General features: G+C 51.8%; 3 protein-coding genes across 4 annotated transcripts; all 3 read left to right on the forward strand.

The window, feature by feature from the left end:
- HOXD10 (homeobox D10) lies at positions 3231-6374 on the forward strand. Its single transcript, XM_005675932.3, has 2 exons — positions 3231-4064; positions 5410-6374. The coding sequence occupies exons 1-2, from the start codon at positions 3320-3322 to the stop codon at positions 5685-5687; spliced, it is 1023 nt and encodes a 340-aa protein (XP_005675989.1). The 5' UTR covers positions 3231-3319; the 3' UTR covers positions 5688-6374.
- HOXD9 (homeobox D9) lies at positions 8918-11547 on the forward strand. Its single transcript, XM_013968710.2, has 2 exons — positions 8918-10233; positions 10586-11547. Exons 1-2 carry the CDS (start codon positions 9432-9434, stop codon positions 10825-10827), a joined length of 1044 nt encoding a protein of 347 aa, XP_013824164.2. The 5' UTR covers positions 8918-9431; the 3' UTR covers positions 10828-11547.
- On the forward strand, positions 16361-19467 carry HOXD8 (homeobox D8). Of its 2 annotated transcripts, none has more exons than XM_018065017.1 (2): positions 16361-17593; positions 17980-19467. In XM_018065017.1, exons 1-2 carry the CDS (start codon positions 17044-17046, stop codon positions 18270-18272), a joined length of 843 nt encoding a protein of 280 aa, XP_017920506.1. In that variant the 5' UTR covers positions 16361-17043; the 3' UTR covers positions 18273-19467. The 2 variants fall into 2 exon arrangements, with proteins under 2 accessions (XP_017920506.1, XP_013824154.1); XM_013968700.2 differs by having other exon boundaries at positions 16484-17593; positions 17977-19467.

Genomic DNA, 19467 nt, shown 5'->3' on the forward strand with positions numbered 1-19467 from the left:
CTGATCTAAAGATGATCAAAAACAGCAGCTATGTAGCTACATTAAATACTTGTAAGCAAAATAAAGCCTGGCCTTGAAAACCCAGCCTTTTCATTCCATTTGCTTTATCTTAGCCTTAGGGTCTTAAGCAAAGTTTCCATCCTCCCAGGTTCAGATCATTCTCTTCCTTGTATTGTTTCTATTTTGCTTGATTTTTTATAATAAAATCCCTCCAAAATATTGGCAATTTCTGGCCTCAAAGAGCTGGTCTGAAGATAAAAATTTGAAAAAGAATAAATAGAATTTTGTGATAGTAGATTCAAAATGTGTCTCTGATACACCCCTCCGGTGAGTGACGATGACCTATTTAAAACCAAATCCAGTGTGGGAGTGACTGAGCCTGAAGGCGCAGGGAGCTGAAACAGAAAGGCTCCCCAAATTCAGGAGGCAGAGGTCCTGGTTAACGGCAGATATATCCCTTCGGTGAGGAATTGCTGGTTTTTAGCTTGGATGTTTTCTTCACGTATAAATAAAGATTATGAAAGGACATTTGATGGGCATAAAATTTGCGATTAGATTGAACACTCTTGCCTCTCTTGTAGGATAGGGAGACCTGGACAGCGGAGTTCCGGGCAGCTCCCTTGGCCGACATGCAAAGGGAGGACAGTGGTGGAGCGCCAGGCTGGCGTCAGGGCGCCTGCCGAGAGCGTGTGCAGTGGGCACTTTGTCCAGCCTTGGGCACGCTTAGCTGTGGCTGAGATCATGATCTCCGCCTTGAGAGAAGGCAATTTTCGGGGTGCTAGTCCGTGGCTGTTAGCTTTGAATAGGACCTTAGCAGACTTGAATCAAAAGTTGGGTTTTTTCCCCTGCCTTCCTCACTTCCCCACCCCCAAGTCTAAAAACAGCCACCCCTACCGAAGGTAATGTTTAAACCTCCGCTTCCTTAGCCGGCATCCCGCAGCCGGAGCAGTTAGAGGCGCCAGGCTTTTAACCTGACAATGATGTTGTATTTGAACAGCTGCGTAAAGGTTTAAAAGGTCTGTCTCATTGCCACTGAGGAGTTTTTTTAAAAGGGGTTATTGTTTGGGCGAGGGCACTGTGAGGGGACAGCCGAAGCGGTCCCAAGGCTGAAAATAATGTCCATCGACTTTTTCCACCAGGCCAGGGGAGATTCCTTTTGGGGAGGGGTGGACAAAGGGTTTGCTGGAAAAGGTTTTTGTGAAGGAGCGAGCGGGCTCCAGCAGGCTGAGCATCGGGCTCCCCCAAAAAACCAAAGGCAAGGCAGAAACCCAGTTTGGCCACAAGTTCAGTCTCTGGGCCTGAAATCCAAGGCCCGCCCCCGTGACAGGAGTGTGGGGAGAAGAAAACACGGACGCCTCCCCAGACAGAGAACTGGTTTACGATCAGAGTTTCCGGGGCCCTTCTCCTCTCTCGGATGCAGGAAAGGGGATCCAGGAAGCCTGAGAACGGCTCCAGTGCCCTGGCCGGGCCCCTCACCCAAGGCAAACCTTTGGAAATCAAGTTTAAAGCTCCCTGCTGCTGCCCCGAGGCCGCGGCTTCCGAAGGACTGCTCACCGCCTGCAACAGAGAACGAGGGAGGAAGTTGTTGAAGAAGTTTCTCATAAAACTCGGAGTTTCCATGGTGGTGATGGTGGTTGTTCTTTTAATGAGGTCGACCACAACCCCAGACCAAATCCTTTTTATAGAACTTTCCCTCACCAAAGGAAACAGAAGACTAAGGTTCTCTCACCTCCTTTTTTCCCTCCCTTCCCTTATCCAAACAGAACCTTCTCAAATAATTTTAGGAATTGCCCCAAACTGTAAAACTCAACTTCTGACAAAAAGTATGGCTTTTAATATTTGACAATTTGTATTAAAACAAAAATTGACCTTCTTGGTTAGTAGCGAGGGGGAAAAATCAATAGTATAATTTTCAATAATTCATAAAGCGAACGCCATTATGCTAAATCTTAACTATTAATCTTATCCTTTACAAAGTCCCGATTGATTTGTTAATAAAATATCTTCCCGTGTGTGGCAACAGCGGGTATAACTCTTTAAAAACCTTCAGAAGCAAGAAAATTACCAAGTAGCCCAAGAATGTAGATGAGAATTTTATTGATCGCCCTGATTCTTCTTAATATGTATTAATAAATTCCACAACCTTTTGTACCTTGCACTTGTCAAAAACCAATGCTTTTACAAAATCCATAAAAGGAAAACATTTTTCTTTGCAGAAGAACCATATGACACCTTTGCATCACTCTCTCCTGTTCGGCCCAGTCAGTTTTCTAAAACTTCTGGAGTCAGAGGGTGAGAGTTTCCCCTTCCTAGAAAACATTCTTTTCTCTCTTCTTCCTTCCTTCCTCTTTGCCCTCTATTTTCAGGGCGTGTGGGGAGGGAAACCTCGGTTTAGTTGGTTTAGTTCTTCCGCTGAGAACCGGGGATAGGGGGACGCTTTCGCGGATGCCGCGCTGCTGGCGAGGGACTGTCTCCAGGCTGAAAGCTCCCAGCGGCCCGGCCCGCAGAGGTCGGGGTGTGGTTCCCTGAAGAGCCGAAGGCTCGAGTAGCCCACCGGGGCGCAGAGGCGCCGGGAGCTGGGGCGGGCTGGCGGGCCGAGGCAGGGGACAGTGCCGGGGCCGGGCCAGTCCTCGGGGCTCCGCGGGGCCGGTCAGCTGCGTGGCCTCTCGGCCCTCGCGGCCCTTCTCGACTCCACTCCCCAGGATATCTTGACGCGTCTAAGGCGCCAGAGCTCTTTCCTGTGGACTCCTGGGGTGGGCTGTCTCAGAGTCTGGGGAGTCCAACTCACCTTCCCAGGCTGTCCGGGACAAAATGAACCAGGCTGGGCCCCCACCCACCGCCCTGGCCCCGGCCCTCTCGGGCGCCTTCTGCCTGGGTGTGTGCGGGGAATGCTTCTGTGTGCTGGCGCCACGGCGCCCGGGCGTCCCTCCCCGCGTGTGTCCTCCCGGAGACCCCTCGGGCCGAGCCTTTCCTTCCGCCCGCGGGCCCAGAGGCTGGAGTGGGGGACGCGAGTGGGGCGGGCGGGCAGAGCGAGCCCCAGGAGCCCGGCGGGCGGCGGAGAGCGCTGCGCCGGTTGTCTCCAGCGCGCACTATCGCGGGCGCGTAGTAGATGTCGCTGTTGTCCGCGCTTACGCGGCCGGCTGGCCGGGCTCTGGAGCACGTGACCTGCGAGGAGGCTGCGGCTCAAGGCCATTTTCAAATCTCATTGGCTTGGTTGTCATGTGGTCGGCAGAGGCATCCACAATTACACGGGGAATGTTTTCCTAGAGATGTCAGCCTACAAAGGACACAATCTCTCTTCTTCAAATTCCTCCCCAAAATGTCCTTTCCCAACAGCTCTCCTGCTGCTAATACTTTTTTAGTAGATTCCTTGATCAGTGCCTGCAGGAGTGACAGTTTTTATTCGAGCAGCGCCAGCATGTACATGCCACCACCTAGCGCAGACATGGGGACCTATGGAATGCAAACCTGTGGACTGCTCCCGTCTCTGGCCAAAAGAGAAGTGAACCACCAAAATATGGGTATGAATGTGCATCCTTATATACCTCAAGTAGACAGTTGGACAGACCCGAACAGATCTTGTCGAATAGAGCAACCTGTTACACAGCAAGTCCCCACTTGCTCCTTCACCACCAACATTAAGGAAGAATCCAATTGCTGCATGTATTCTGATAAGCGCAACAAACTCATTTCTGCTGAGGTCCCTTCGTACCAGAGGCTGGTCCCTGAGTCCTGTCCCGTTGAGAACCCCGAGGTTCCTGTCCCTGGATATTTTAGACTGAGTCAGACCTACGCCACCGGGAAAACCCAAGAGTACAATAACAGCCCCGAAGGCAGCTCCACAGTCATGCTCCAGCTCAACCCTCGCGGCGCGGCCAAGCCGCAGCTCTCGGCCGCCCAGCTGCAGATGGAAAAGAAGATGAACGAGCCAGCGAGTGGCCAGGAGCCCACCAAAGTCTCCCAGGTGGAGAGCCCTGAAGCCAAGGGCGGTCTTCCGGAAGAGAGGAGCTGCCTGGCAGAGGTCTCCGTGTCCAGTCCCGAAGTACAGGAGAAGGAAAGCAAAGGTCGGTATGAGCAGAGTTGTCACCCCAGCGGGGCGCGCAGCCCCGGAACCGGCAGAGAGAGGGAACACCCGGGTCCCCAGTGCTGAACCGGCAGCCTGGGGCCCCGACTGGCAGGTGCCTCTCCTCCCGTCTTTTAGAGGGGCAATCTTAATCCCGAGATGGTTTCCTCTTCTACCGCGCTGCCCTGACCCTCCTGGCTAGTCCTGGCCCCAAGCTGATGGCGCCCGGGCAGAGGAAAGGCTTGCCGGGTTTATTTTTCCTGAGCTAGACCTGAAATGCAACAAAAGAGCGCAAATGAGACCTGCCGCTGGTAAACGCGGCCCCAGAACCTCCTTTCTCCCGCTCAGATTTGCAGTCCCAGCCATGCCTTTCACTCAATGATGATTTTAAGGTGGTCCAAGGTACCGTGTTCGTGTTCAAGTGTATGAACCCCGCATCCTGCGAGCTTGGGGACAGCAAGGGGAATGAAATGGCTGGACCAGTTGGTGCTTGGACTGGAGAACAGGGCTCCCTGCCTCTGCGGGGATAGGTAACCTTGGCTTTGTCTGGGGAAAGTGCCGAAAGCTTTGCAGTCCTTTTGCAAAGGGGGCAAAGGCAGAAGGGAGGGAGAATGGAATGTGCATGGCCCACCCGGCAGGGCCAGCCTTAGGGCTGGATAGGGCAGAGAGCCAGGGGCTCTGGCTTTTCTGCCCCTGATCCTCTGCCCTAGTGCTCAGAGTTGGGCCACAGCAAGGAGCTACATTTCTCATTTCTGGGAGAATGCTTTTGTGTGGGAACAAGAAAGCACAAGAATTCAGGAAGTTCTGGGGCATAAAACGATGCCCAGGCAGGGTGGAGAAGGTGTACTCGGTTCCTCTGGTATCTTTTGAAAGAGAATTGGTATCTCTAAGTCTGGCTGTGGGGCTCCCCGCCTGCCTGGGAGAAGTGGGGAAGAAGTGGCAGGTTTGGGGATCTGAGGCAGCAGTGGGATTCGTAGGCTTGTCAGACTGTGGTTTGCTTCTTCCACTCGAGCCCTGTTGTGAGATGATCATTTAGAACGTTGCTGGTGAGATCCTGAAAGTTTACTATTGTACTAATATTTTGTGCAGGTCAGAAAGTAGAGAGAGAGAACGCTGACACAGACAGCAAGAATACCCACCCATTTGTGTCATTTTGGGTACTTTAACTAACCTGGCATCATTTACAAATATCTTTCAGGGCCCGCCTCATGTGAGTAATGTTTAATGCAAGCATTTCCCAAAGCGGCCTGGCTGCCAGCGGGGTCATGGCCAAGGGTAAATTTGAACAGATTGAGAGAAAAAAAAATTCTTGATTTTTTTTCTTCTTCTCCCCTTAATTTTGTTAGAGGAAATCAAGTCTGATACTCCAACCAGCAATTGGCTCACTGCAAAGAGTGGCAGAAAGAAGAGGTGCCCTTACACTAAGCACCAAACGCTGGAATTAGAAAAAGAGTTCTTGTTCAATATGTACCTCACCCGCGAGCGCCGCCTAGAGATCAGTAAGAGCGTTAACCTCACCGACAGGCAGGTCAAGATTTGGTTTCAAAACCGCCGAATGAAACTCAAGAAGATGAGCCGAGAGAACCGGATCCGAGAACTGACCGCCAACCTCACCTTCTCTTAGGTCCGAGGCCTGTCAGAGGCTAGGATCGGAGACGGGCGCCGAGTTCCAGGGCCGAGTGCTGGAGGACTGGGAAGGCGGAAACAAAACCTTCAATGCTCTTTGTTTTTTGAATTTTTTTTTTTCCTGCTAGAATGTGACTTTGGGGTCATTCTGTTCGTGCTGCAAGTGATCTGTAATCCCTATGAGTATATATATATATATATATATAAAAAACTAGCACGTGTAATTTATTATTTTTTTTCATCGTAATGCAGGGTAACTATTACTGCGCATTTTCATTTGGCTCTTAACTTATTGGAACTGTAGAGCATCCATCAATCCACTCGTCCATCCAGCAATGTGACTTTTTCATGTTTTTCCTAACACAAAAGGTCTGTGTGTGTGGTTAGTCCATGAGCTCATGGCGTTTTGAATACATCCAGTACTTAAAAGTACTTAAATTACATATATATTTAAAAAGATTAAAACCCACAAGCTTTGGGGGGAGGGGGACTAAAAAAGCACATTACAATGTATCTTTTTGCAAATGAGTTTAGCAGTTGTCCTTGGTGAGATGGAATATTGACTGACTTTGCCTTGTAGCCTTATCCTTGTGGTGCATCTGTGGTTTGGTAGAAGTACAACAGCAACCTGTCCTTTCTGTGCATGTTCTGGTCGCATGTAAAATGCAATAAACTCTGGAAACGAGTGCACTCCCTCTGCTTTCTGAAATGGAAATATGTTGTGATGGAGATGAAAGACTTTGGAGAGATTATCTTCCTGTTAAACTGCTTGTTTGGGGCAGTTGCGGGGGTGGTAGAGAGTAGGGGGAGGAATATGGGAGAGAAAAGCTGAAGGGGGCCTTTAGTGCCGAAATTTGGCAGTGGTGGGGGAGTGATAATCCAGGCTGTGCCTGCTGTTTTCCTAGTTGGGAAGAAGGAGGGTCCTGTCTTCCCCTCCCCTCATGATAGTAACATAATTGATTTGTCAGTGGATGTGAACTTTCCTGTAGCCTGAGCCTGGTAAGTAAACCTGTGCCCAAACCGCATTTTCCTCGCAGCTCCCCACTTGTGTGTCTTCCTTTCTTTCGTTTCGGTTGTGTTATTTTTAATGCTTTCAGTGGAGTCTTGGTGATTTCTAGCTGGTGTACCATCGTCAGGGACTAGGTCGAAATCAGTCTTGCCCCACCTGGAAGCCGCGGGGCCTGCATTACAGGAGCAAAGACAAGCAGCAGCTTAGCATTGCATCGGATCCATTTCTGCTCCCCTGTTCTTATCCCTACCCCTATCCCAAGCACAAGATAGCCAGGCCACAGTGAAGCCAAGGATGAGTGAGTTTTCTCATCCCACTTTGCCCTGGTTTCCTTGTGGAAGGATTTTATGTTCAGTCATTACCTTTTGGTGGCCTACATGAAAAAAAAAAAATTAAAGGAAGGAAAGGTTTTCACCAGTTAATTCTCCCTGCATTTAATTACAAACTGCTGGTTGGAGCCATTGTATCTGGGAGGCAAGAAAATGTACGAAAGGTGACCCAAAGAATTTGCAGATGAACATGACTTTCCATGAAGTCCAATGTTCCAGTTGTTACCATGGCACAGAAAACTCCAGCTGTCTTTTCTCGGTGTATGAGTGTGCATATAGATAGATGGATAGATAGATAGATTGACTAATGGGTTGCAGGATCCTCAGCCCACGAGAGTCCATCCTTTTCTAGTCCTGCCAGGGAGAAGAGGAGAGGCCTTGAGGGGATGAGCTGACAGAGAATTCGTTACCCCAGGTTGTACTGTGGTTTCAAAAGGTCTCCAGTAGACTCAAGCAGCTTCCTTGACAAATCCTTGGATTGGATTTGTCAAAGGACAAATGAAAATGACAAATCCTTTTTGTGCCCCCCCCCCACTTTTCCTCTAAAAACAATCTCTTTAAGGAGGTCTCAGCCTTAAAACCCTCTACCAAGAGTCCTTGGGAGACTCAGTAATTATTCAGAGTTTTAAACTTCCTGCCGAAAACAGATTATTTTCCAGGTCCAAGAGAGAAAGCTTTAGGGGAGCCATTTCTTAGGGTGGAAGATGGATGGCATCAGTGCCAGGTTGGGAACACTGGAATAGATCTGCCCAGACCTCCACTGGTTGGGCAGGAGAAGGAAGGCAATTTTAGCTTCTCAGTTTACCTCCAGCGATGTGGGGAGCACCATTCGTTGTTGACAAGGGGTCATGTCTCAGAGGAAAGTCTGGGCTACAGGCAGAGGCAGCTCCTCTGGAATAAAATCAGAAAGCCTTTGGCAAAGGCAATCAATCAGACCATAAGTAGCCATTTCCCCCCTTCCTTTCAGGGGCTCAAGGTGGGCTGGGTGCCCCGCAAGGGTGTTCTGGGCAACTTGTAGGGCGAGGAATATATCCTCCAGTCGCCGACGCCCGACTGCTTTTTGTCTCGGCTCCCAGCCGGGCTTCCGAGGCTTTGTACCATGGATTTGGGAGTGACAATGGGCATTTCCCTCAGATTCAAGGCTGCCTAGCCTTACCTTTGGAGACTGGGGGGAAAAAAGTGGGGAGGAGAGAGAGGAAGAAAGAAAAGAATTCGTAAGACTAGCCCAAGGACCAGGGCATTTTTTAGAGATGTCTGGAATTCACTTGGAGGCATCCAAGTGAGAACCAAGGGGAGCGGCCTGGCCCAGGGAAATGCTGTTCCGATGGCCATTCTTGAGGCAGGGTCGGGGCAGCAGCGGGGTGCGGGCCTGCGCTGCCATTTGGGTTCTGCCCTATGGCATGTTCTCTTCCAGGACCTTTCCAGAAGTCCCGGAGAAGACAAGGCACCCTGGCCGCCAAGGTCCGCGCAGTGCTGACTGCCAGCTTGCGGACACTTCCGAAGGCAGACAGAGCCCGGGCGGTGGCCGCCGGCCGCGCCCAGCCCGAGGGCCAGGCCGCCCCAGCTCAACCCTCCGGCCTCAGCGTGTGCTCAGCCTCACGTCGGGGGTGTGTGTCTGCGCGGGCGTGTGTGAGTGTGGTAGGGGGAGGGGGGCCTTTCGAGCTGCTCCATCCGTCCGTTTTATTAGGGACACATTAATCTATAATCAAATACACCTCATAAAATTTTTATTGAAAGGCATAATATCATTACAGAGGTCTTCCACCTGTTTTAAACAACACGACAAGCTGTGAGAGAGCGTGTGTGGGTGTGGGTGTGCGTAGGCAGGGGTGGGCTGGGGCCGGGAGAGAAGCACCGGGAGAACTCCCCTTGGGCGCCAGGGGGCCGCCTCGGAAGGCCGGCCTGCCTCTGGCCGTGCAGGCTCGCGCTCCCCGCCCCCGGCCGCTCTGGGCTCTGCCAAGTGCTCGGTGCGCCCAGAAGTCGCGGCCGGGAGCTCGGAGCCCAGACGCTTGAGGAGGCAGCCCCAGTCCGGACTGCAAGACCGAGGGCGGCAAGAAGAGGCGAACAAATAGTCCCCAGCGCCTCCTGCGGCCGCGGTCGGGGCGCGTGGTCCCAGTCGCCACCGGGTTGGCCGAGTCAGGCCGGGCCGAGCTCGGCTCACGGGCCGGGACCCGTGGGCTCTAATTGCTGCTCTTATGTTGATGATGATTTTTTTTTTTTAAATCACAGCAGCCCCCAGTTTAGCGGACTGATTTACTCCTGGTATTGGTAAATATGATCACGTGGGCCGCGCGACCAATGGTGGAGGCTGCAGCCTGCGAACTAGTCGGCGGCTCGGGCGCCGGCGGGGAGCGGCGCCGCGGCGGGCAGTGTAACCTTGGGTGGGAGCGCGGGGCGCCTCAAAATGTCCTCCAGTGGCACCCTCAGCAACTACTACGTGGACTCTCTCATAGGCCATGAGGGAGACGAGGTGTTCGCCGGACGCTTCGGACCTCCAGGGCCTGGCACGCAGGGCAGGCCCGCAGGTGTGGCCGACAGCCCGGCCGCCGCCGCCGCCGAGTTCGCCTCGTGTAGTTTTGCCCCCAAATCGGCCGTGTTCTCCGCCTCGTGGTCCGCGGTGCCCGCCCAGCCCCCGGCGGCGGCGGCGATGAGCGGCCTTTACCACCCATACGTGCCCCCGCCGCCCCTGGCCGCTTCCGCCTCCGAGCCCGGCCGCTACATGCGCTCCTGGATGGAGCCGCTGCCCGGCTTCCCGGGCGGTGCGGGCGGCGGCGGCGGCGGCGGCGGCGGCGGTAGCGGCGGTGGCCCGGGCCCCGGTCCCAGCCCCGGCCCCAGCGGCCCACCTAACGGGCGCCACTACGGGATTAAGCCTGAAAGCGGAGCGGCCCCGACCCCCGCCGTCGCCGCCGCCACCACCTCCACCTCCTCCACTTCCTCGTCTTCCTCCTCCAAAAGGACTGAGTGCTCCGCGGCCCGAGAGTCCCAGGGGAGCGGCGGCCCCGAGTTCTCATGCAACTCGTTCCTACGGGACAAGGTGGCAGCGGCGGCGGCTGGGGGAACCGGGCCCGGGGCGGGGATCGGATCCGGGTCCGGGGCAGGCGGCTCATCGGAGCCCTCAGCTTGCAGCGACCACCCGAGCCCGGGCTGTCCGCTGAAGGAGGAAGAGAAGCAGCATTCGCAGGCGCCGCAGCAGCAACTTGACCCAAGTAAGTGCAAAAGAAATTGCCCCCTGATTTATTGCTGAAACCTGTAAGGCTCGAATGTGCAAAACTGATAGTTTTACTAACCTATAAAAACGTCTAGACGCCTACCCTAGCCTGGGCGAGCTACACGCATCCATAAAAAAAGCGTCCCATAACCACCTACCCTGGGCACGCGGTTTGTACGGTAAACAGAGCGCGGGCATTAAGGCTTTTTATGATAATTCCCCCCCAAGTTGTGAAAAGCTGCCATCCTTGGTGAAATTAATTTAACGATTTCGTCTCTCCCCCACCCCGTTGTCTCTCCCTGCCTCCCCTCCGCCCCTCGCTCCCCTTCTTCAAACCCCCCTCTTCATAGACAACCCCGCAGCAAACTGGATCCACGCTCGCTCCACCCGGAAAAAGCGCTGTCCCTACACCAAATACCAGACGCTTGAGCTGGAGAAGGAATTCCTCTTCAACATGTACCTCACTCGGGACCGGCGCTATGAGGTGGCAAGGATTCTGAACCTTACAGAGAGACAGGTCAAAATCTGGTTCCAGAATCGTAGGATGAAAATGAAAAAGATGAGCAAGGAGAAATGCCCCAAGGGAGACTGACCCGGCGCGCGCTGGCAGGACTGCTCTGCTTTGCAATGGCAGTGGGGTTTTTTTCTTTGTGGGTGCTTGATTTCCAGAACTTCTCCAGCCATTCGGACATTCCCCCCACCCCATTTTATGTAGAAGTGACTGTGTGGTTGGTTTCTGTGAGGTAATTTGGGGGACTCTGTATTTGCTCGCTTATGTGTTGGAGAAACCAAGTGGCTTTGGGGTTTTGCCCTATCCTGCTCCCCTCTTTTCCTGTTCCGTTGGTTCCTTAGGAAATGCCATATTTTGTGAGTGCACGCTGGTTTGAGGAGTCCTCTCCTGTGTAAATGTCTCCTATATTTCTGAAAAGTGCTGTAGTTTAGCCCCGAGCGCTGCTTAGCGCTGCTCAAGCGGGGGCAAAGCGCACCCAATTTCCGAGAGCGAAGGCAGCGACGACGGTGCGGAGGCCCGCTCGGGCCGAGCCCTGGCCGTGTTGCCCACCGGTTATGAAAGCCCCTTTTCCTCAGGGAGGCCGTGGGCCCTCCACTGAGATCTGGAATGAGGCCAAGAGAGGAGCCCAGGGCCTCCGGTGGGTCAGGGGTTTCTTCTCAGTGCACTGGAGGAGCCGCACTCTCCCTGGGAGGGTTTGGCTCGCGTGGGCGGCCGCGGGTGTAGGCCCTCCCGGTTCCTGCCTGAGGACCAGTTGTAAATGCTACCGCTTCCTACCAATAAATGCTGACCTGATCAAATGGAGCCCAGACGCTGGCCCTGAACACTGTGTGCTTGCTTTCTCTGCCTCTTTGCAAAATATCACCCGTATGGGACTTCTTCCCCATCTCTGGGAAGGATACTTCTAAAAATCCATGGCCCTTCCACCTGAGAGGTCTCTGATGTGCCTCTGAGTTTCGCTTTGGTTGGGCAGACTGCAGCATAGAGCACAGCTCCCCCCCACCCCTACCCCGGGGGAGCCCTCGGCGGTCCTGTCCCAGCCTGCTTCCAGTGCCTCGGCGAACTCTGGACCCTGGACCCAGTGTCAGCATTGCAGCAGAACCGGCAGAGCCCATGGACCCCAGAAACCAAGGGACCGTCTTTCTGGGGCTTTGACATACCGCACCCCGTATCTCCCTCTGTTCACGGAGTCGCAGCCGTTAACACCCCCGCTCCCCTCCCCGCCCCCCCCCCCCACCACGCAACCAGGGAAAGGCCAACTCAGCACCCTGGGGCAACTCCTCCAGTTGCGCGGGGCTGGCTGGCTCCGGGAGGGCTGAGCCGGTTAGGCTATGAGCTTCCGCCCCTCCCCACAGGAGCCCCGAAGTGACCTTAGAAGATCAAAATGGTCAAGGCTCTCCTCCGCAGCTATCCCCACCCCGCTCCCCCCTCCCCCACCCAGTTTCTGTGTGTTTAGCCCCCAGCTCGGCCCTCTGAGGGTCGCATTCAGAGGCTAAAATGAAGGTCATTGTAAGTGAGGATTTGGGCCCAACACGGCCTTTGCAGGCCCGAGAGGCGGCGGCGCCGGGCGGCCTGGGCTGGGCGGAAGGCGGGGGCGATGGCAGAGTTTTGGGGGGATCCGGATGAAAGAGGGGACTTGAAGGAAAAGCAGAGGGGGGCAGGGAGGGAAATCCAAGGCCCAGATCCGGCAGAAGGTGCTGCGTACCCCCGCCCCTGCGGCCAACCCGATACCTTGGGCTCTTTGAAAACAGGAAGAGCCAAGGTGTCATAAAGCCATCGAGTCGGCGAGACGTCTGGAGGTAATGAGTTTACAACAGGCCCGGCGCTTCGCTTTGAAAGTATCTCATTTTGATGTTTGTGTTTGTGGGAGGAAAGGAAAAATGCAGACAAAACTGGGTCTCTTAAAATCTGGACAATAAAATATAAACAGGACCCCGTTGGACTAAGAAGACGGGCTGGGGAACCCCGGATGAGGTGTGAGCACCTAGGAAATAAAAATGGTAGTAGGGAGGAGACAATACAATTCTGATTTTTAAAATAAGCTGGGTATAGAAGAAGCCAGTGGGTGGCTCTCAATAATATTTTACTATGGCCGCCATCCAGCTCCTTCTTTTTAAAAAAGGAAAATATGTCTGTTATTTGGGGGTGGGAGAGTTAGTGCTCTTGGGTCATTTACTTAGGCCGAGCATCTCCCAGCCGCATGGTCGACGGAAAGAGATGAAGTTACCACTTAAATGACCTTTCACAAAAATATGTAGCCCTCCACTCCAAACACGGAGCAAAAATATTGTTGGAAATTATCTGTTTGCTTATAGATAAATTAATCGTTACAGCTGAATTGGAGGAAAGCATTTTTGAAAATGAGAAAAAAGATTAGCCTCTTAGGAAACACCTAAACTGATTAACGTCTTCGCTTTTAAAAAAAAAAACTCAAATGGAATGCTTAGCTAATTCATTTCACTCTGTGATTTTTGATATAAATTTAATATCTCATTTATTGTGCTTAGACATTCCAATGAACACAGCCCAACGGGGCCTTTCCAGACAGGCATTCAGAGATAAATCAAAAAAGTTTCTAATTTGCCTTCTATCCCCACCCCCATTGTCCAGTGAAATGGGCCTTAAGCATTAAAATTACAAAGTAGCAAACATTCAGGATCTAATGCTACATGTAACAGCTTTAAAAAAAAATGAACCAATTTAACTTATATAGTTTCTTAGCTTTCGAAGTCCATGGTTCCACTGTTAAAAAAAAAAAAAAAGAGGCCTACAGCAGTTGATATTTAGAAAGTTCTGATCTCGTTGAATCTAGCCCATCCTGTAATTGTGGGCGATTACAGAATGGGGACTTACTGTATCTGGCAAATAAGGGCTGGAAGTTTTTGAAAAAGACACTACTGGAAGCTCTCGGCAGCAGAAATATCTTTGGCATTCAGGAGCCCCTGTTTTCTGCACTTGACTTGTCGACAGTCAAAGAGATGAAAGCATTATTAGTGTCAGCGATCCAAGCCCCAGTCAAACTAAAGAACAAGATTGGAATTGGTTTGAGTTGAATAAAGAGAAGTTAAGCTCGTTCGGTTAGAGGTGGCATTTGGCCACTAGAGAGCGCCGTTGCTCCATTTTGTGATCGTAAAGCTGGCGTTGCGGCGGAAGAAGGGCTTGATTAAGGATACAATCCTATGTTAGATTCCAAATTAGGATAAATTTAACCAAAAAGAATCAATGTGCACTATTACATTCTCTAGAAGTCTTTATTACGTATAAAATTTGGCTTAGGATTTCAGAAAATTTGGACTATAGCACAGTTGAAAACGTTACGTTAATGCATTGTATCAAAACAGAAAAGTGTAAAAGCATACGTTTACGAAGTTAATCGCACTGTGTTCCCATTCAGATTATAAACGGAATGCTTGAAGGAAAAAAAATAAAACTGTTTTGTCCCAAGAGGAAATGTTGTCTTACAATGTTTTCGTAATTAGGCCAGAATGTGTGTAGAAATGAATTTGGTGTTTGTGTTTCTTTTTCGCCCCCTCAGGAATCACAAAGTTCTAGAAAGTGCTTTGTATTATTGAGATCTGGGCTCTCTCTTCTTTCCCCCCATTCCATTCCAAAATCCACTATTGAGGGTTTAAACACGCGCGCGCGCGCACACACACACACACACACACGCCAAACAGTGAAATTAAAAGGCACGATTACAAAGTTTGTTTCAAGGCTTTATTGAAAATAGTTACTCTTTTAATTGAGTATTTGCAAGATTGGAGTACAAACCCTTAACTGTCCGAATCATTTCGTTCACTTAGGGATTTAAAGGAAGTTTTTAACCTGGTGATAACTGGCAGAAAACAACAATAACAACAACAAAAACCGGACCCATCACCACTCACACAGCAAAAGCCTCCTTGCACTCCCTACTAATTTAAAAATAAGATATGCCTTTATAATCTGCAGATTCATTAGCAATCCGTTTACCTTCGCTATTTTCAGCTATTCCCTGTAGAAATAAAACATTATCTTGTTATGCCTTTCCGTCTCAACCTTATTTTCTCCATTTGCAGAATAATAATATTCTGTCCACCCGGACTAACCTCAGGATCTCAACCACGAGCTGGGCCACCCCACAAGGGGCAAGAGGTAGTTGAAATCAGTCGCCTGCTACGCCTTTGGGAGCTCTCGGGGGGAGGGGGGGGTTTAGACATTCTCATTTGGCGTGAAAAGCCAGCAAGGTGTGTTTAAGTTTTAGCGGGGGCGTCCTAGGTGGGCTGAGAGAGTGTTTCTGAGGTCGGCTCCCGTGGGCCTGGCGCCCTCAACAACAATGGATTATCCCAAGAAAAAGGGTCACCCAAAGACCCACGAAAAAGGCAGAGTAGGCAAAGGAAAACACACTCAGCAGAGACCTATTACATTTATTGGACATTGAACATCATCAACACAGGAGTAGAGGTGGGGGGAAGAAGAAGGGGAAAGAGAAGGCGAATTGGTGGTGTAAAGCCAAGAGGCTTCAGAGCCAGTTTCTAAAATCAGGAATATTTTTCCGATTCACACTCGATTTGCCCACATGACATGGGACGTTTCTCTTCCTTGTCCTTCATAGATTGACTTTTCTTTCTTTACCTTTGGAAAAATTAGTTAACTTTTTAAGTTGAACACGGCGCCTGTTCTCGGCACTGACTTCACAGGCTTGTTGCATGAACTAGAATCGTTAGATGGGCGCCGCCTGCAGCTGCTTGCAACCGGCATGTTCCGAACGCAGGCCCGGAGGCTCCTTGGGGGGCTCCCGGGGGTCAGCTCCCCGACCTCCGCCCGGGGCCACCGCCTGCCGAGGTCCTCTCCACGAAGGGGCTGAGACCCAGAGCCGCACGTCCTGCCGGAGAAAATACCAGCCTCCCAGCGTGAGTCCTCCTTAGCGGCATGGAACATTTCTCTCTGCTTTTCTATTTACTCCCTCAGCAACGCTAATGTTCCCCCTCCCCACATTCTTCAGGCTGCCCCCTGCGCCTGGTACTGACGTCTATCAAGGGTGAAATGATGGAAACTATATTCATGGGCATGATTTCCATTAAGTATCAATTAACCTGGGAGCCTCAGCCAGGCGTGCAGTGCGTCAAGGGTAAATGTACATCTCATTTCCACAAGGCCCGCTCGGCTGGAAAAGAAGGGCTTACTTAGATTCACTTTGATAATGCACTTTGGTATTGAGGTCACCTTTGTGGCCTTTAATCAAGCCACTTGGATAGGACCTAACTCAAATATTCAGTCCGGATCGTCTACACGGCTTGTCCTCGTTCCCTGGGCTGCGCCCGCGTGTCCAGAGGCGCAAAAGCCACGGCCAACCTCTGAGGGGTTACTCCAGGGGCCGGGAAGGGAGTCATTTGCTCCACAGTCTCCTGGGAGTGGCCTCTCTGCCTCCCCGCTCCCCCACCCCCAAGTGTAAGGCTCTGCGGTGCCCCCGCCCTGCCGGCCATGGCCCGCATTCCCTGGGCCCCGGGGGCACGGCGAGCCCTTGGCAGTGCGGTTTTATGGGCCCCCTTTAAGGCTGGCGGAGGCATCTCCGCGCCAGCGTGAGGCGTCCCGTCGGGTGCAGTGATGTCGCCTCCGCGCGGATCCCTCCGCGCGGTTATCTCGCGTCCATCTCGCTCCCTCTCCCGGCAGTGGCGTGGTGCGAAAATGCCTCGCCGGGGCGCACCGGGGCGGCAGCCTCGGCAGCGGCGGCGAGAGCGGTGGGAGGGGGCTGCGGGGGGGGCGAGGTGAGAGGTGGCGGCGGGCAGAGGGTGTTTTTTTTCCTTTTCCCTCCAGAGCGGGGGTTTGTAAACCGAAGCCAAAGAGTGTCTCCGTGGGCCGGGCGCACTTTTTTTTGTTGTCCCGGTGCGCTCAGGGCCGCCTGGTGCCTGAGAGGAAAGAGTGGAGGCAGCGGGGCAGGTCACCCGGGTGTTGGCGAGTTTATTGCGGCCAAGCCGGCGCGCGCCGGGAGAGGCCGGGCGGGCAGTGGAACGCGGGGGCTGGGTGAGGCCCTGCGACCCGCGAGGGAGGCGGCGCGAGGTCGAGGCGGCGGGCGCGAGAGAGGAGCATGAGCGCCCAGTAGCGGAGTGCCCGCGGTTGCGGGGGTCTCAGAAGCGGCGGGCCGGCGGGTGGCAGCAGCAACGTAGCCCGGCGGCCCCAGTGGCGCGAGCAGCCGCCCCAGAGGCCCCCGCGGCAGTGCGGTGGCGCTGAGGCGCGCTCCCTGCCAGCTCCGCGCCGCCCGCCCGCCCGGGGCCGCCCTACCTTGGCCCCCGGCCGCTGGCCGCCGCCGCCGCCGCCTCGATGAGTTCGTACTTCGTGAACCCGCTGTACTCCAAGTACAAGGCGGCGGCCGCGGCGGCGGCCGCGGCGGGCGAAGCCATCAATCCCACTTACTACGACTGTCACTTCGCGCCCGAGGTCGGCGGCCGCCACGCCGCTGCCGCCGCCTTGCAGCTCTATGGCAACAGCGCCGCCGGCTTCCCGCACGCGCACCCGCACCCGCACCCATCGCCGCCGCCCGCCGGGCCGGGCTGCAGTAGTGGGGGCGGCCCGGGTCCCGGCCAGGACTACTTCCACCCCGGCGGGGGCAGCCCAGCCGCAGCCTACCAGGCCGCCCCACCTCCTCCGCCGCCGCCTCCCCCCTGCGGTGGGATTGCCTGTCACGGGGAGCCCGCGAAGTTTTACGGATACGATAACTTACAGAGACAGCCGATTTTTACGACCCAGCAAGAGGCCGAGCTGGTACAATATCCTGACTGTAAATCGTCCAGTGGTAATATTGGCGAGGACCCAGACCACTTAAATCAGAGCTCGTCTCCTTCTCAAATGTTTCCCTGGATGAGACCACAAGGTTGGGATGCAATTTTTTTTTTTTTTAAGCGGGGAGAGGGGGAGAAATCTGCTTTCATCTCACGTAATTGCTTTAAAACTCCCCTTTTCTCTCCCTCTCCTTTTTCTTTTCGTGTAGCTTACAGTGACTTTTATTCATGAAGTAGTACAGACTTTTTTTTTCTTTAAAGTAGAAACCATGAAAAGATGATGGGGGTCATAATAATTGCTAGGATGTTCTCGCTGTCCCTCTTGCCTGCCCATGCTATATATTATATCAGACCTAAGGAGAGTTGTGTATATTTCACCCCTTAGACCTGTTTCAGAAACCCCCAGCAACCTGCAGACGCACCATTACATTTTTAATGTTTATTTTCCTCTTTTTTTTCTCTTTGTTTTAATCAGCAGCTCCTGGTAGAAGAAGGGGAAGACAAACCTACAGCCGTTTCCAAACCTTAGAGTTGGAAAAGGAATTCCTTTTTAACCCTTATCTGACCAGGAAGAGAAGAATCGAGGTTTCCCATGCCTTAGCCCTCACCGAGAGACAGGTAAAAATCTGGTTCCAGAACAGGAGAATGAAATGGAAAAAGGAGAACAACAAGGACAAATTTCCGGTTTCCAGACAGGAGGCGAAGGATGGGGAAACCAAAAAGGAAGCCCAAGAGCTGGAGGAAGACCGAGCTGAAGGCCCGACAAATTGACTTCTACCTTTAAAAATTTACCGCAGACTATTAAAACTAATGATCAGCATATGCTGGTGGACACCACCTGTTTTCTTTTTTGGAAAGGACTTTACCTGTGTTTCAAGCTACCTTCATGTCACTGCTCTTGAGGTTTCTGCGCTTTGAGAGGGATTTGGGTGTTTAAAAAAAAAATGTTTCTAGTGCCGCATAGAAACAGCCCTTGAGCTGTCCTATGTAAGAGTAATTTGATACTGACCTTGTAGCTATATTTTTATAATGGTAGTTTTTAATGTCTGAGCTGGTGATTTTGCCTCGACAACGTAAACTTCCTAATGATTAGCACTAAATAATTGAATATAAAATGCTTTATTAATCAAACAAGTGCACTTGAACATTTTAAATCTTTTCTTTATGGTGAGTAAATTAAAAGAAGTTTATTAATTTTAAAAAATTATGCCCGCAGAATATTTACTTTATATTATTTGATTAAAATGTGTTATTTATATTTTTTTCTGCTTTTATAATGAATGGTTCGGGTGCCTTTTGTTTACTCCTAAAAGGTTTCTTTGAGAATTTTGTAAATGTAATATCTCTGGGAAAAGTGTGGGCCAAATATTGAGAAAAGCACATGTTAGCTTAAGAGTGTAATGTATAGTCCTGGCTCTGCAGCTTCCTTAAACTTGGGGAAAATGTTCGGCTAGTGACAGAAGTTTCAGGACAATGTCAAAGTTGACATTTAATAATTTTTCTATAGTTTATACAGATTATGGCAGTTTAATCATCTAGAGTGAATGAATACTTGAAAAGTCAATTATAACATTTTCACTTAGATACTTTTTAGTCTGGCAAGTCACCTTGTGGAACACCTCTCCTTTCTGAATTTGCTTTCGTTTTGAACTGTGCTTGCTTGGTATCGCCTGCAATTGCTAGGTCTTTGTGCTGTGACCGCCGCTGTGATTCCGGTTTTTGTGTTTTTTTTTTTTTTTTTCTGAGGAGGTGCCATATTTATTTTGTATTCTCTTCTCTCTGTTTGCACGACCACTGTGAGCCAACTTGTTGTGTGCATCTCAGATATCGGTTGGTACGTCCTCTGCTGTTCTCCAGGTTGGCCTCACCTATTTGAAACAAGCCTTGAGAGCAAATGCAGAAAAGTCCAAGTGTAAACAACCGCTGCAGAATATAGCTAGCTCCTTAATAAAAGAAATGAATCCTT

Source organism: Capra hircus, chromosome 2 (assembly GCF_001704415.2).
Source record: "Capra hircus breed San Clemente chromosome 2, ASM170441v1, whole genome shotgun sequence".
Taxonomy (NCBI): Eukaryota; Metazoa; Chordata; class Mammalia; order Artiodactyla; family Bovidae; genus Capra; species Capra hircus.